Consider the following 17,116-nt stretch of genomic DNA (forward strand, 5'->3'; position numbering starts at 1 on the left):
GAAGAAGAAGAAGAAGAAGAAGAAGAAGAAGAAGAAGAAGAAGAAGAAGAAAGAAGAAGAAGAAGAAGAAGAAGAAAAGAAGAAGAAGAAAGAAAAGAAGAAGAAGAAGAAGAAAAGAAGAAAAGGCAATTGTTTCAGTTGTTTAAAGATTTTCTGAAGGGTCATGTGCAAAAGATATATTTATCAAAAATATCTAAACATATCCTGATTTAATGTAAACTGAGAGGCAAACATCTCTTTCCCTCAAACTCCAAGCAAGGTCTCTACTGAGGCCTCTGTAGTGCAATAGTTTTATTAGTGATAAAGCATAGGGCCAACTGAGATGAATTTACACATATGAAACTCAAGGGTACAAAGCAATCTTTTCTCTAAAACAAAATTCAGCTGACCATGGTGGTGACCTGTAATACCAACAGCAAGAATGCTAGTGCAGGGAGTTTCAAGTTCTTGGCCACTTCTCAAAAATATAATACAAAATACAATAAAAAAATAGTAAGAACTGAGTTGAAGCTCAGTAGTAGAACATGTGTTTAGCAGGCAAAAGGCCCAAAAAGGTACGAAAAGAATGTCATATCCCCTAGAACTAGAGTTGTAGATGGTTGTGAGTCACCAAATGGGTACTGGGAATCAAACCAGGTCCTCTACAAGAGTAGTAAGTACTCTTCACCACTAAGCCAACTCGCTAGCACCCCCATTTTAAATTTATTTTATTACGTTTTATAATTTTTTAAACAACAGCAAAGAATGACCCCAAAGAAAAATGTTACTCAAAGTGACATTTTTACAAATATCAGAAAGAAAGAAAAGTTACTCAAGTTGAAACCCTATAAACAGATTGTTATTAATTTGATTTTCTGGGAATGAAATGCAAGATTTTCACATGCCAAGCAAGTGTTCTGACCCCAGACAACAACTCACACAGATTAATTCCCACCTTATGCTCTATGGTCTCTCTTCAATCTTTCTTTTACATTCACACTTCCTCACCCTTTGAGAAGCCAAGGGTAAAGGTGTCTTTCTGATGCACCTCAGTAAGGGGTAGTTCTGCAGAGTTAGAGGTAAGTCCAACTCCATCCATTCCATGTCCAAGTTCCCTGGTCTACTAGAGGGATAGAGCATTATCCTTTCTTTACAACAGGGACAAGCAGATCACACAACCTGCACGAGAACAGAGAGCCTGGGTTTGTACAGCTAGACTCCTGCATAGCTCCTTACTTAATTCATGAAATATGTAGGTAGATTCTCCTACCTGACCTTTGTGAAGTGTCGAAGTTACCAAGATAAATAAGACAGTGTCCCTGTCTTCAGGGCATTGTTCTACAGAGGAACAAGAGGCATATAAAGTCATAGTTATAGTGCCATGTGAACACTGAAGTGTTCAGGGTGAATGGTGTACTGGGAATAAATAATTAGCTGTACTTGAAAGCCTTACAAAAAAGGTGACTTACATTGGTTCCTTGTTCTTGTTGGTGTTGTTATTGTTTTTAATTTCATTTTACATTCTTTGCATTGGTTCTTCAGGGATGTATAGGAATTGTTTTTTAATTCATATCTAAATGAGTATGTATTCCTATTTGCTAAACAGATTCTTCCAATTTCCTAATAGGATCATATGTTGTCTTTTTAAATTGAAGAAGTAAATTATTCCGGTTTTATTTTTCTGTGCTACTGTTGTGAAATAAAAAACGCGAGCAAAGTGGTAGATAGAAAGCAGAACCAGTGGCGGGTGGAGAGAGGAGGGGCTCGTACACTGTGGGAACCAGGGCTGGGGAGAGCACAAGGCAAAGCCATAGTAATGATCCAATGATTCATCCTGTCATTCCTCTTCCTCTGTAGCCATCAGGTTTGGGCGGATGCCACAGGCCGAGAAGGAGAAGCTGTTGGCGGAGATCTCCAGTGATATCGACCAGCTGAACCCAGAGTCTGCTGATCTCCGGGCCCTGGCGAAGCATTTGTATGACTCATACATAAAGTCCTTCCCGCTGACCAAAGCCAAGGCGAGGGCGATCTTGACAGGAAAGACAACAGACAAATCAGTTAGTTCTCTTCTGCTCTCTTCATGGGGTGGTTGGGGCTGGGGGTTCTTTCTTTTGACTAAATGATTTGCCTCAGTACGCATGCGTATGCAGAATATAGCTCAGCTGCGGGCTGTTAAAATCTTGTGGCAGGCCGGGTCCAAAACACAGGAAATGTCTTCAAATAGGATAAGTAAATACTGTTCTGAAAAAGGAGTAACTCCTCCAAGCTGTAATTTAAAATCAAAACAGGAAAAAAGAAAACACACACACACACACACACACACACACAACACCTTTGAGAGTAGTACAAGAACTCCTAGGCCATCTAACATTCATGAATGAATGTGAAGCCCTCTCATGACCCCACCCTCTTTCTAGACTCATCTCTTTGCTCAGCATCAAAATAACTGGTCAGAACACCGTGCCTCAGCAGCCATGGAGGAGGCCACGCAGGTGTGGAAAGTGTGGAAGGTGTGGGGTCCCACTTTTACCTTTCTAGGTTCCCAGAGTCTTTTATCCCAAGTTCAGAGTGGGCACAAAAACATCCAGGATGAGACCTATTTCCTTACAGTACCAAGTTTTATTACTGGAAAACTGGAGGCTCTATTCTTTTATTATATGTATGAATTCTAGTTTCTACAAGGATCTAAACTGCCTATGCTGCTCCAATGGAATATTTTATTTTGTTTTATTATTTTATTTATTTTTATTATTAAATATTATTATTTATTTTATTATTAATGCTAAATATTGGGTTGAATTCAAGGCTTCAAGCATGCTAGGTGCGTGTATTATAGAGGTAAGCTGCATGCCTAAACCTCAAAAGGATCCTTATGTACCTGGAGGTTTGTTGAGTGCCATTGTTTAGAAAATTCATAATAGTTGAAAACTATTGTTGAGTCCAGTATTCTAGGAAGCAGAAAGCTTCCAACATGAAGCTGAGAATCAGCACCAAATTACACTAAAATGAAACCTACCTGCTGCTTCCCACTCCACTGTGAGCTGGGAGTGTGACCTGGGTCACATCTCTGTCCCTCAGTTTTTACAGGCAGGGCCTGGCTTTGATGATATGGTCTAAAGAATGTCTCTAGGGCAGTAAAAGCTGCAGATCCCATGCAAAAGGCCTGAATCCAGCTCTTGAAAGCCTTGTGTGTGGTCATTTATTTTCAAGAGAACAAGTCCAGGAGAGCAAGGCAACTAATAGGTAGATACATGTAACTATGTAACTATATTTTAGGAAAAAAATCATATTTTAATGATTACCTCAGGTCTTTCTTTTTAACCAAATGACTTAGAGTGTAGTCAGCTAATAGCTGTGAGAAAGAGTCACATGTCAGTAAGAACAGTTGAGTTTCTCCTTACAGGAGGGATTGATACCTATACGGTGATACACAGGAGCCCAGGCCCTGCGATTCCCAAGTATTTTATACTTTCTTTACATTCCGCCACAGGGCCATCTGAAGGTGGCTGTTGTGTATTACTACCTTTGTTTAAGGGGAAGGAACTGAAGTGGAGAGGCACAGGCACATAGGAAACTGAAGGCTATGATGTAAGCTTTCTGACTGCTAGTTGGGAACACTGTCAGTGTGCTATTCCCAGGACCACAGAACACGAATCATAGTACAGTGCAGTCTGTCTACTGAGTACCAAAAACAGCCATGAAGACCTGTACATGGCTACTCTGACTTCATTCCCAGGAAGAAAGTAAGGACGGCTGCAGCCACATGACTAACGAGAGTGAACACTTGAAGGCATATTGCAACAGCTTGCCAAGAGCAGGTGCAGGATAGAGGGCTAGAGTCTGGGATCTCAGAGCTAGGCTCTGGGGAGGGGGTTGCTGAAGGGCCGGAGTCCCATAGTGGCCAGTTCAGTTTTACCTAGAGCCATTCATTTCGCAGGCTCTGGGTTCTTATCGCTTCATCCATACTGGAAATCTTATCAATTAAAAACTTAAACTACTTAAAAGCTAAGTGGAAGAGAGAGAGAGAGAGAGAGAGAGAGAGAGAGAGAGAGAGAGAGACTACCCTAATAGGCAATAATTTAAATTTATATAATGGGTTGCCGATGTATGCCTATCTCTGTTCTGAAGGACTCAGAGACCAAACCACTAGAAATCACTTGGAAACCTCATCCCAACTGACTTTTTGGCTCTGAATCTTTGAGTTAAAAATAAGATAATTGGAGGCCCTTTGTAAAACAAATAGCTATTAAGCTATTTAAGGAAGGGGCTACAAAAGCTTGATTATAGACTTCTCAATTCGGAGGCCAAGGGTTGTCATTTTTCCCTGTAGTAAGTAGGCTCGTGCCTTGCCCATAGTAGTTACTCAGACTATTTGTTTAATTGAATTAAAGACTGTTGCTTATGCCCTTTGAAATTATGGATTTTCAACAGAGGGCTTTTCACTAGCCCAATATTTGTTCATCTAACTAGACGTCATTAGTGATTGGATAGTGACAGGATTGCCTCCAGTTGAGGTCTAGAAAAAGAAAAAGAGGCCCAGCCAAATATAAAAAACCCATTCACTAATTATACAGAACTAAAATCAAATTGTTTGGCATTGTTTTCTCCTTATCTGGTGAAATCAAACTGAGCACCAATGGAAAGAAATATTTCAGTAGAGAATATGGAAGAGAAACCCAAAATGTGATTTGCAGTGCGATTTGCTCTTTATCAGCATGGTCCTATTATTCATTTGATAGCATCTATCTCAGGGGTGTTATGTTATCTCTTGGCCAGGACCGAGAAAGCTAAGATTTGCATTGATAGGGAAAGTTTTTTGAAGTGTGGCCTCTCGAGATGGTGGGGGATGTGAGAAAGTGGCTGAGGCTGTGAGGAGAGCAGCTTAGGTCTCATTATGCGCACAGCTTGCAGCTGATGTCAGCGGCATCAGTTAGGCCAAGCCTGGGGGAGGCTGTTCAGTGTAGTGGATGACCAATTACCCAGAACCCTTCTGAAGGAAATGATGGACTGAAGAGGCCATTCTTTATACGTTTATCTCACTGCTCAATTTAACCAGAGCTGTTAGGAACCCACCAGCTGCTGCCCTCACAGCCCTTGCCTCCAGGCCAGCAAGGGCCACTCCCCCTCCTCAGCTACACTTCCTCCTTCTATATCTTATCCCTTGGGGCCACTCACACCTTTCAAAACAGATAAATTAAGTGTTCCTGCTCTCCCCCTATCAACTTTAACATCATATCTTTGGGATAAGATATCAATAATTTTCATCATCTTGCCTCCAAGAGTATGGCCTGGGTGTTCTAGGTTCAAGGGGATGTGGGCTACAGAATCACTAAAGAACTCCTAGGAGCAGTATGCCTTTTCTCTGCCCTCAAATAGGGTGGAACCCATTCCCCAACCACCTGCTTTTCTTCCAGTGGTTTTCTTCAGCCACAGCCCCTCCCTCGCTGAAGAGACACTGTAGATCTCTGAAGCCCACATGTGTGCTGGAACTAGAGCCCTCATTTCTTGAAGGCAGTTTGATAACTGAATGGACTTTGGAAGTTTGGGATGTTTGACTACCACGCTGGTGCAGTGGTCACGTGATCCCGTGTTTGTTGATGAAAATAAACAGAGTGGTTTTCAAAAACCATTCTCAGTGCCATGGCTTGCCATAAAACAATGAATAGAAAAACCCTGGGTATGCCTGCCAACTCTTCACTATATACTTAAGAGTGATGCCTGGTGAAGCCCTGACTGTATTCAAACTATAAATAAGAAATAAAACATTTTATTTATACTGTATTGGACTTTGGGTTCCAAGGCATCGTCTTGTTTATGATAGGCACATGTAAAGTCACTGTTCTTTTAACAACAGGGGCAAACTGGTGCCATTAGAAAAACGATCATTCTGAATAGTATATGAAACCCAAAACCACCGAATCATAAAGCCCAAGCAGAATTGTAAACTGCTGTGGAAATATTTCTCTGCCCATTTACATTTATGCTTTCTACATATACAGAGGCCATCCCATCATACTGACTCAAATAATAGGAAAGATGTATCTTCTTAAGCCATGTCCTTACAGGTAGACAAAGCATAGCCTATCCCCTTCATCTTTGAAGAGCCTGAATGAACTAGAATATCTTTCCCTGAGGAGAGAAGTATTGAGGGAGCCCTTGAAGAAGACTTAGATTTTTATCCCATAAGAATAAAGCAGGAAGCAGTACTGAATAATTTCCAAGGCTACTCAAGTTAGGTTCCTGGCATTGTTGATCCTTCTATCAATAGTAATAAATAAATTATTTTAGGATCAGAGTCATTAGTAATAGCTAACAATATGACAGATCTGAACTAATAATGCTTTTTAGAGAAGAAATGAAAAGAATATTATTCTAGGTTTGGGTGTGTAACTCAGTGGTAGAATTCTTGTCTACAGGGTGTCATCCCCAACACCAAACAATAGCAATAATATTCAGTATAGTTGAGAAGGAAAGAATTTGGGCCTCTTTACTTATTTTTATTTATTTATTTATTTTTGTTGTTGGATTAAGTTGGCTATTACTCTTGTTTATCTACTGAGTAACTGTTTGGCTGATATTGAACCATTTATTTAAGAGCAGTGGTTATGTGCTGGTTCATTTGAGTGTGAATAATTCTTTTTAGACTTTCATTTGTTTGTCTTAAATCACTAAACCACATGGGGACACAGAATTACATCTGACAGACTTCCTAACTTCTATCACAAACAGCACTTGCTTATAGGAAATATCATTCAAAAGGCACTGCTCAAGGACCCCAGCACAGAAGAGCTTGGGTTTAAAAGCCCTCGTTCTTTCCAGAAAAGCGAGTGTACTGGAAAAAAGTTAAAACACATGGAGAAGCCGGGATAGGGTGTTAAAGAAGAGAGTCAGGGGGATATGCCAGTTCTCGGCCCGGGTTCGACATAAAGAACTCTTGAACTTTAAGTTTCTACACCTAGAGAGTAGCGATGTGTGCTTTCAGAAGAGCCTTTGCATCCTGTGGATCCCATGGTTTTACAAAGCAAAACTGAAACACAGGAGCAAGACAGAGAGGAAGTTGAGGAAACCAATGTGCTTGGGGTTAGCGTTCTTTAACTGTAGAGGACAAGGTGTATGCCCAACGTTATGAAAGCCAAGAAACACAAGAAGACAGGAACATATTCAAAAGATAGGCTCTAAGAAGGTAGTGTTCTTTGAAAAATCTGAATATCTGGGAAGGCCCTTGAAATGAGGCCCACGTTTCCCCAAACCTGGTGTTTGTTGTTGGTTTGGTTTGGTTTGGAAACAGGGTCTCATGTAGCCCAGGCTGACCTAGAATTCACTCTGTAGCTAAGATGACTTTAAGCTTCAGATTCTCCTGTCATTGCCTCCCAAATGCTAGGATTACAAGCAAACAGCACCATGCCTGGTCTCCAATTCAGCTGTAATTCTGCACTGTTATTATCACGGGATTTTCTGTGAGCAGGTCAGCTAATATGCAGATGTGTGTGTGGTAAATTAGAGAAATTACTCAGAATAACCTGAGCCGTATTAGTCGATCTTTCTTACCTCCTTGAATGGGTTGTTTTATTAGTCAAGAGGAAATGACCTAGCACTTTGTGTAGAAGCCCTTCTATAACTCAGATACTAACATGCTGATGGCTTTCTAAGAGGCACATCCACAGTGTTACAGCCTGTGCTTGGCATTTATGAGGCCCAAGTCCAGTCCCTAGCACTAAGGAAAGAGAAGGAAAGAAGGATCCTTCTGTGGTCAGCAAAGCTTGGGCGTCAGAGAATCCCATTCCCAGAGCTACTGTTTTGGGAGAAACTTTGTGCTCATCGTGTGCATATTTTTCTTAGACCGTGCATGCGTTTTGAACCCTAAAAACCTAGACGGGCGCCTGAGCATGTCTAGTTGTTGTTTTCTTTACTGGTAAGTAAGGGTGCCTACCTAACCATTTGATGCCATGTCTGAAGGTAAACACACTGTGAACTCGAACTAGAAAATCACTGAGTCAAATTTTGAAGACAATGTGACTCTTCCTGCAAATGGTGTGTCATCAAAAGACACTATATAAGTTAACCCAAAGCACCAGCTGACTCTGTACAAAATACAAAAATGTGATTCAAGACATGCAGTTCATTTTATGTAGACTACTGCACCAAAAGGAAGCTGTTTATGTTGTAGTACATTAATAACTCAGTTCTCAATAAGCAGGCGAGCTGCTGCTTTCTCAGTGGGTTTGAGGATGGGGAAGTCTTAGTGACCTGTGAAAGTCGTGTCTTCGTGGATGGTTTGCGGTGTGAGAACTGGTAAGCTGGTGGCCTGGGAATCACTCTCACAGTTTGAAACATCCACATAGAAGCAGAAAGAACTTATGCAGAGTCAAAAAAAAGAAGCATAATAAAATACAACTAGGAAAAGCAACAACAAAACCTCCACTGGTGTTCATTTGCTTGTCAGTGCTCAGAACTCTCTGGCAGCTCCCCACTTTTTCAGAAATGTCAGAAATGCTGAAGGGATTTAAAAAAAAAAAAAAGCAAAACTGGTTTGGCATGATGGTGGGGGTGCTGCCTCTTTTCTCTGTCCTTGAATATTTACTGCCAGGATATCCTGACCAACACTGATTGCCAAGGGGTTAAAGTCACATTGTTGTTAAATTGGGAGAGAAAATTAGCAGGATTTGGTGCCCTATGGTCAGCTATCCCGGAGTTTCAAAAACAGGAACCTGGGGCTTTATATGAGGGGCAGGGGAAGTCAAGGAGAATCACAAGGGTGATGGACCAGGGCAGAGTTCCAGAGAAATCGCTTACTTGGAGGTGAAAGAATCTGATGCTTATGCTCTGCCAAGAACCCACATGACTGAGCAGAAGCTCACCCAAAAGCTGAAAGGGTAGCTCTGGGTACAGTCTCCCGGGATGTGAAGAGATAGTTTACTCAGAGCCTTGAGCATTCTCAGCAAGTGCTGTATAGGGAACCATGTGCCCAGCTGAGGTGATGCTTTTCTGTTCATGTTGTCTGTAGTTTAACATGTTCGGCTGAACTTCTTTCTTTGTTGTCCATGTTCATATTCTCATGAGAGTAAAGAAAGTCAAGGGGCTAGGGGTGTGACAAGCTTGGAACCCTGTACTTAATCCCCAGCAAAGCGTGAGCCAGGTGTGGTACTGCCTGTTTAATCCCACCACTTGGGAGGTGGAGGCAGGAGGACCAGAAGTTCAGGATAATCCTCTGGTACATATCAAGTTTAAGGCCAGCCTTGGTATGTAAGACCTTATTTAAAAATGTTTAAGCCATTTACATTTTGTTAATATTAAATTATAATACACTATAAGGTTCCTAGAGTTCCAATAGAGGAGGAGGAGGCAGGGAGCATCTGTAAAATCTTCATCCATTCAAATTTTTTCTCATGGTTAAAATCTGATCAGAATTCAGGAATAAATAGTACATTTTAACTGATATAATTGACTGTGCCTTTCTTTATCCTCTTCTTACTGATGATGTCAATTGTGGGGTAAACAGAAGCAGGATGTCTGAAAAAACAGTGAGCATCATTTGCTCCTCATTGTCTTGAAGAATCAAATCAAAGGCAGCAAGCAAACTGCCTGAGTCCTGAGCCCTCCCACCCCCATCCAGGTGTGTTGAGCACTGTGGTTGACATGAATTGAGGGCAGCAGTGTTTCTAGAACAACTCAACTCTGATGAGTTTGTACAATGTGTGGATTTGGAAATCTCCTCAGAGTCTAGGAGTACTCAGAGTGGAACAGAATGAGCTTGTTGAAAATCAGGGACTCTTATCTTCTAGAGTTCATAATGAAATCTCTGGCTAGAACATCTTGAAGCTGGCTACTGTTATCACCTGTGCACCTCACCCCCCATCCTGACATTTAGCTCTCAGAACCTCTACTCAAAAGAAATTACTTTTAGTACATCAGAGAATTTGTGATCATGTGTGATCATGTGCCACATACCTCACACATGTGCACACACACACATACACACTAGAAATACAGCTAGAGTCTCCTCTAGCAAAGAAACAGAAACCTCCAATTTTGTCAACTCCCTAGCAGTGATGTTGCATGCTTTTAATCCCAGTACCATTTGAGGTCACAGCCTAGACAGCCAAGGATACACAGAGAAACCCTGTTTCAAAAACAAAAACAAAACAAAACACCTTGAGACTTTGGAAGGGTAAATAGCTTACCCTAAATTACATAGTTAACCAGCCGTCACACAACAGCTGACAAAGCTTACAACCCTTGGTAACCTTAGTTCCAGGGGATCTGACACAGTGTTCTGACATATACAAGCACTAGACACACATATGGTACATTTATATGCAGACAGGTCAACACCCATACAAATAAAATAAAAATAAATCTCTGGGGGGGGGGAGTTAATCATAGAACCAAAGCCTAATAATAGCCTCAGTTTTTATTCCAGTGCTCAAAAATATAATATTTAATAAGATTGAGGTTAGCTCTTTCTAGGGTCCAGTACATGTAATAAGTGCAAAGTGTTCCTTCTTCCTAATTGCTCAGCCTTGAGACTTTCACAATGATCATAAGCCTTTGGCTGTTCTGTAAAAAGGAACAGAGAGCAGAGTGTCATGGCAAACTTTTGAAAGCAGCCTGTTGCAAACCTGAGTAATTGACTCATTCATTTTATTAGTTGATCCTTAAGAACGAACATATTAAAATTTAAGTTCAGGACTGGGACTGCAGCTCAGCGATAGAGCATTTGCTTAGCATGCATGGGGCTCTATGGTTAAATTTTCAAAACTATAAAAATTAAAAAGCTAAAAACCATTTTTACTTTACTACTTTCTGCAGTGTTTTACCCACAGGCCTCCTACAGCTGCTTTTTCTGAAACAGATAGCTTCCAGAGCATTTTTTAAAAAAGAAAGAAAGTAATAGACATTTTCTTGGCTCAATATTTTTAATCTGCTTTGAGTGATTTTTTATAGTGAAATATATTTTATATGTACACTGTGTTTCCTTGTAGTCTGAGTAAATATGATCTAAAGCTGCAAGATTAGCTTATGTTCAAGTGGGTTTTTTTTCAATTATAACTTGTTTTAACTACTTTTTGTTTAAAAAAAGATTAAATATGTATTTTCTTGAAATTCAAGAAAACACTAGACATTTTGTCATTTTAAAAAACTAACAAATCGAAGTTATTAGCCAGTTCCAGAATAACACAGTGATGGTACAAGTTGAAGGAAAAGCGTTAAGGAATGTTTGACCCCAGCAGATCACAGTGATGAACAAGAAGAGCACTTTCTCCTGATTAAGTCCCTTTAGCCTTCCCAATTTTACGCAGCAAAGCAATACATCTATGGTCTCTGGACTAGGGTGGTGTTCTCCCAGAACAAGGAATCGCCAACTCAGCCACTTTCTCCTTTTTCATTTGCAGCCATTTGTCATCTACGACATGAATTCCTTAATGATGGGAGAAGATAAAATCAAGTTCAAACACATCACCCCTTTGCAGGAGCAGAGCAAAGAGGTGGCCATCCGCATTTTCCAAGGGTGCCAGTTTCGATCCGTGGAAGCCGTTCAAGAGATCACAGAATATGCCAAAAACATCCCTGGTTTCATTAACCTTGACTTGAATGACCAAGTGACTCTGCTCAAGTACGGTGTCCATGAAATCATATATACAATGCTGGCCTCCCTGATGAATAAAGATGGAGTCCTCATATCAGAGGGTCAAGGATTCATGACCAGGGAGTTCCTCAAAAGCCTGCGGAAGCCCTTTGGTGACTTTATGGAGCCCAAGTTTGAGTTTGCTGTGAAGTTCAATGCACTGGAACTAGATGACAGTGACTTGGCCATATTTATAGCTGTCATTATTCTCAGTGGAGGTAAGAGTCACCTTTTGATTTAGATTTGAAGAAGGTGGGATGGTGGTGGAATTGCATTTTCTCAGTGTTCTGTGTTCCTTCTTACTGACTCTGCTTCTGCGGAGCATGCCAGTGGCACAGTGCCATGAACATGTCACTGCCGAGCTGAATACCGTAGACATTCGGAGTGAAGGCTGTGGGGATCCAAGCTCCTTGTTTCTATTCATCACACTGCTTTTTTCTGGCCAAATCCAATCCTGAAAAACAAATGCCTTCTTTTCTTTTCTCACGTTATTTTTCCTTGTCTTTCCCTCTTCCTTCCCAAAAGGCCAATTCGGTCTTCAGCTCATTTTAGTAATGACGCATGTAACTTGACTTTGACAATGCTCCTGTGGTATAGAACAGGCAACTGTGTGTGATCTTGGCCCAATTAATGCTTCCACCCACCTTCCCTGCATCAGGAATCAGGGAATGGAGACATGCTAAACTCCACCTTCTCTTTCATCTGGCTTCTTATGGCTTCCCTTTTGTGCCTCTGTAAGACACTTGGCTGTGATTACCAATACACTTGAACCAAGAGCACACCACAGAGAAAGAAATTGAGCTATTTGGCAGTTTATCAAAATTTTGGCCTTGCAAATACATGATCTAACTAACCAACTCCAAAAGCCTCATTTTATATCAAATGTTTTCAAGGGTCTTTCTCTTTCTCTCTCTCTCTCTTGTTTCCAGGTAAGTAGAACTTTCTTCTTTCATTTCTATCTGTAAAAATTGCTTTGAGCCAGATGTAATCGTGCACACTTAGAATCCCAGCACTGAGGAGGCTGAGACAAGAGAATCTAGAGTTGATGGCCAGCTTAGGCTACATAATGTTTTAAAAGAACAAACAAAACTTTGCTTTTTAAATGGTGAATTCTTACATTGGAATTGACTTTAGATGCACGTTCTGTGTGAACTGTGCAGCAACCTATTTGTGAGAACTCGCCTGTAGGGAAGGGGAATCTGTAGGTGAAAAGGTGTAGTGTTGCTTCGTATAAAGAGCATGATCTGATGGTTAGTCTTGTGCATTGGACAGCGGATGCTTTCAAGTAAGGTGCATGGTAATTACTAAGGGCAGTAAGAGCCAACACCGAGGAGGTGCCTCTAATGCCAGACAGTGTTCTGAGCGCTTCCCACACAAATCCTCACCACAGCTCAGTGAGGTGAGTGCCATTTTTTAAAGTGAGGAAACCGAAGCACTGGAAGGCCTGTGCCCCTGCCCACAGTGACATAACCAGTGTCAGATGTAGCTGGGGAGTCAGACATAATGTCACATGTCTTTAATACCAGCACTCCAAAGGCATGCAGATCTCTATGAGTTCAAGGCTAGCCTGGATCTCTTTGAGTTCCAGCCCAACCAGGCAACATAGTAAGTGAAACCTGCTGAAAGAAGGATGCACTGGGATGGCTTGTCTGCTTCTAGAGCCCATGCTTCAAGCTTCTATTCTGTGAAAGCAAAGCTGCCTTATATGACTGGGGAGCAGAGAGATAAGCAGTATGGCAAGGGTTAGGCAGTATCAAGTGGTCACTCACTTTAAGACAATTTCGTGTTATCATTGTCGGTTGGGATGGAACCAAGAGCCAGGCATGCAGTGACCACTGACAAGAAAGCATCTACTGCCCAAGCTCAGCACACCCTCAGACACTGAATCAACATGTTTTGGAATTAAGTGACTGAGTTTTAGGAGTTTTGGTACTAGGGTTTAAATTCATGGCCTTAGGCATGTCTACCACTGAATTATATTCCCAGCCCCAGAAGCACCATTAATGACTATAATGACTATAAAATACTCTATAAAGGTTTTTTATGGACCAAATCATCTCCCTATATATTATTATTTCATTTTGAATGACAGCGAAAACATAGAAGAGTACTTAAAAATGTCTTCCTTTATTTTATTTTTTTATTTCATTATTTAAGTTTTTGAAACAGGGTCTCAAGTTACCCTGAACTCATTATGTTGCTGAAGCTGGCCTTGAACTCCTGATCCTCAGCGCTGGGATATAGGCTGTGCTTTTCTTTGGAAAGTATTCTATCTTTTGATTACTAAATATTCTTCTATATAAATTTCTATCTAATCTCAGATGATTTTGTCATTGTTAATTTCCAGAAATTGAATTCAAAGCCATGAGCATTTTAAAGTCTTTTATTTCATCATTATCATAAAGTTTGCAGTCATTTATATCCACAGACACTAAGGGAAGCATTTGGGAAAATCCATTCAAACGTCTTACTTTGTAAATAGAAAAAGTCTGAACAAGAAACAATCATGATGGGCTGGGGCAGGAGCTCAGTGGAAGAGCAATTGTCTGATACATGCAAAGGTTCCAAGCACCACAGAAATAAAAATATACACTCATACATATATACATACACATGTGCACATATACATACATGCATACACACATACATGCATACATCATTAGTTAGTTGGTCGAGAAACCACATAATAAACAATGTGCATGGATTTAATGCTGTAATTATTAGCTCATGCTAGTTCATAAAAGTTAGAATAACACCAGTGACAAGTACTCTATATAAAGAAGTTCCTTTTGGCTTTTCACGGGTTGTCTTCACAAAAGCCAGGATCCAGATCTCATCCACATAACAATGAAAGATACCCCAAGGTAGCAGTCTGCCAGATTATTAAGATCTTTTAACCCTTGTGAATATTTCTAGACTTCCTCAAAGCAGCTGACTAACCACTGATATGTTCCTACAACACTGAAAGGAAAAATCCTTCCCTGACCAGTTGAAATTATAGATAAAGGCTAAATACAGGCAACAGACAAGAGTAAAACTGGCCCATGTTTGTAGAGCTCACAGAAATGTTATTCTCCTCTTTACTCAGGAGACTGGTTGTGTGCAGGCCAAACAAAACCTGCCCAGTTGGCATTCCCAGTCCAAGGACTGGCTTCCAGTAAGTTCTCATTGTCCATAGATGTGAGATCAATATCCCAAGCCCAGCTTTATTAAAGACAGTTTTCAAATTAGCCATTACTTGTTGATTGTTTTTCCTTATTCTAAAATTCCAGGAAGAGGAAACATCTTGTAAATAAGAGCAATTATATCCAGAAAACAGGATTCTGTCCTTAACCAGTCTTAGCAAGAGTGATTATATCCAGAAAACAGAATTCTGTCCTTAACCAGTCTTAGCAAGAGTGATTATATCCAGAAAACAGAATTCTGTCCTTAACCAGTCTTAGCAAGAGTGATTATATCCAAAAAACGGGGTTCTGTCCCTATCCAGTCTCAGCAAGAGCGGTTATCTCTTCAGCACTTCAGAAGTTTGCTTTAGTGATTTTGGAAAGCAGTGCTTTAGGCAAGGCTCATCTGAGCCCTTCTGAGCTGAAACTTTAGCTCTGGTGAAGGCATGTAGGTGCTCAAACTGGGGAAAGGATGAGGAAGATGAGGCTGTGTAAGGAGAGGACCAGAGCTGGCGGTTAGAGGGACCAAAGAGGAAGACTGTAGATAGAAGTGTCATTTTGACCCAACTCAGGACTTGCTGGGGAAATAAGTGTTACAACCCACTGAACACTGCGGACCCGTTGATCTGGTTCTTAGATTTGAACTGGGTTTAGCAACTCCTTGTGTACTCAGCTGTTGCAGCCAGCTTACTGAGAGAGATGACCTAGTTCTCAAAGTCTTCTCATCTGTCTCCTCTGAGCTGGATCAAGAAATGGAATAAAAAGAACGGTAGAGCTTGGGAGCCGACGTGTAGCACTTCTTAAGAGCAGCGCATAGTCAGTCTTCCCTGGACCCCAACGGGGCACAGGGGGTTTTATTCTCGGATTTGTACAAGATCTGATGCCTATTGAATAGTAGTAGGACTGGGTTAAAAGCCAAATGTCCTGTCGCTGGGATAGCCCTATCCCCTCTGCTTCCTTGCTAGAAGACCACAGTTCACTCTCTGCAGCTGGTAGCTGCACCCCGCACTCCCACCCACATGTTCCTTCCTTAAGGCCTGAACCTGGAAGCCAGGGAGCATTTCCTTGTAATCCCAGCAAATAACAGCTTCCGTTGCACCCTCTAGTCTCACTGCTGGGGTAGGTGGTATTGAGAGTAATAAAACTGAGTCCAGCAAGGAGATGTTTGCAACTGGCGCCATAGACCTATGCCAGCCTCTCCAGCGAGCTTTCAAGCCCTGGCCCATGGCCAATGCCAAGTGTGAAGCCCAGGAAATCTGGCAAACTCCAGGACACTCCACTGGACACTTTGCCCCCTTGAGTGTGTGTCGTGTGATAAAGAAAAGCCAAGGAAGGTCCAGCTGGAACTCTCCAACAGGAAAAAGGGTTTGTTAATTCAGAACAGCTTGGAATCCATTTCAATTCATTCTAAACTTTTTAAGATTTGAGGGAGGAAACTCACTGGATTTTACAATGTATTTTTCAAGGCAAATTGCCACTGCCGTCTGAGTGATAGAGAAACTGCAACTATCCCTACAGCAGCAATAGACAGCAAGTCCTCAACCTCCTCATTCTCTAGACTCTGGCTTGTGCCAACCACCTAAGGAGTGACCCTGCTCTTTCCTGCAGACCTAGAAATGTTCCTTCTTCAAACAGCTCTAGACGGCTGTTCTTGGAGTGACTGACTGTTGAGTGGGTAGATGGAGGTTGTGTTCCCATAGTTAGACATTTGACTTGATATTATTTGTCAATCTGACCTTGTTCTGTCAAGTCAACAGCTTGAGGCCCCATGGTTTCATCATGGATTATGGCTGGGGGATACTTAATTAAGACTTCTTAATTTATTGAATTTAAAACAGTCAAAGCACATCACCTAGGATAAGTTGACGGATGATTATAATAAGTAAAACAGCAACAATAACTTGCATTTGTTGAGTATCCCAGAGGTCCTGAACATGTGCTCTATTCCTAGTTTCTGATATGTCTTTGCTGGAGCTGTATGTGACCTCTACCCCAGTTTACAGATGGAGAAAATGCAACTTCAGAGAGCCTAGTCACAGAGCTACTAGTTGATAAGGCCAAGTTCAGACCCATTAGTATATCCAGGCTAGTGCCAGGGGTATAGCTCAGTGACAGAGCTCACATTGAGCATGTGCAGAATTGGGTTCATCCCCTCCCAGAACTGCAATCATCCTCCTCCTCATCATAATGCCCTTCCCTGTGAAATTCTGTTGCCTGCTGAGTCTCTGAGATGAAGAAGGATCTTAATTGCCTTGATTTTAGGGTTCTTTAGAAGCTATCAAAAATAATTATTCCCATGTGGCCTATGAATATTTATAATTAAGAATGTTCATATATTATCACTAAT

General features: G+C 41.2%; 1 protein-coding gene across 4 annotated transcripts in view; it reads left to right on the plus strand.

Moving 5' to 3' along the window:
• The window catches only part of Pparg (peroxisome proliferator activated receptor gamma), a 129,897-nt gene that overhangs the window by 100,942 nt on the left and 11,839 nt on the right, over positions 1–17,116 (plus strand). For 3 of the 4 annotated variants that reach the window (XM_013352917.2, XM_005365039.3, XM_005365038.2), the window contains 2 exons: positions 1,837–2,036; positions 11,373–11,823. In XM_013352917.2, coding sequence (XP_013208371.1) covers positions 1,837–2,036; positions 11,373–11,823 — 651 coding nt within the window. The remainder of the gene's footprint in view (positions 1–1,836; positions 2,037–11,372; positions 11,824–17,116) is intronic. The other variant, XM_026788051.1, reaches the window with a different exon arrangement.

This window comes from Microtus ochrogaster, unplaced genomic scaffold, assembly GCF_000317375.1.
Source record: "Microtus ochrogaster isolate Prairie Vole_2 unplaced genomic scaffold, MicOch1.0 UNK1, whole genome shotgun sequence".
In the NCBI taxonomy this organism is placed as follows: Eukaryota; Metazoa; Chordata; class Mammalia; order Rodentia; family Cricetidae; genus Microtus; species Microtus ochrogaster.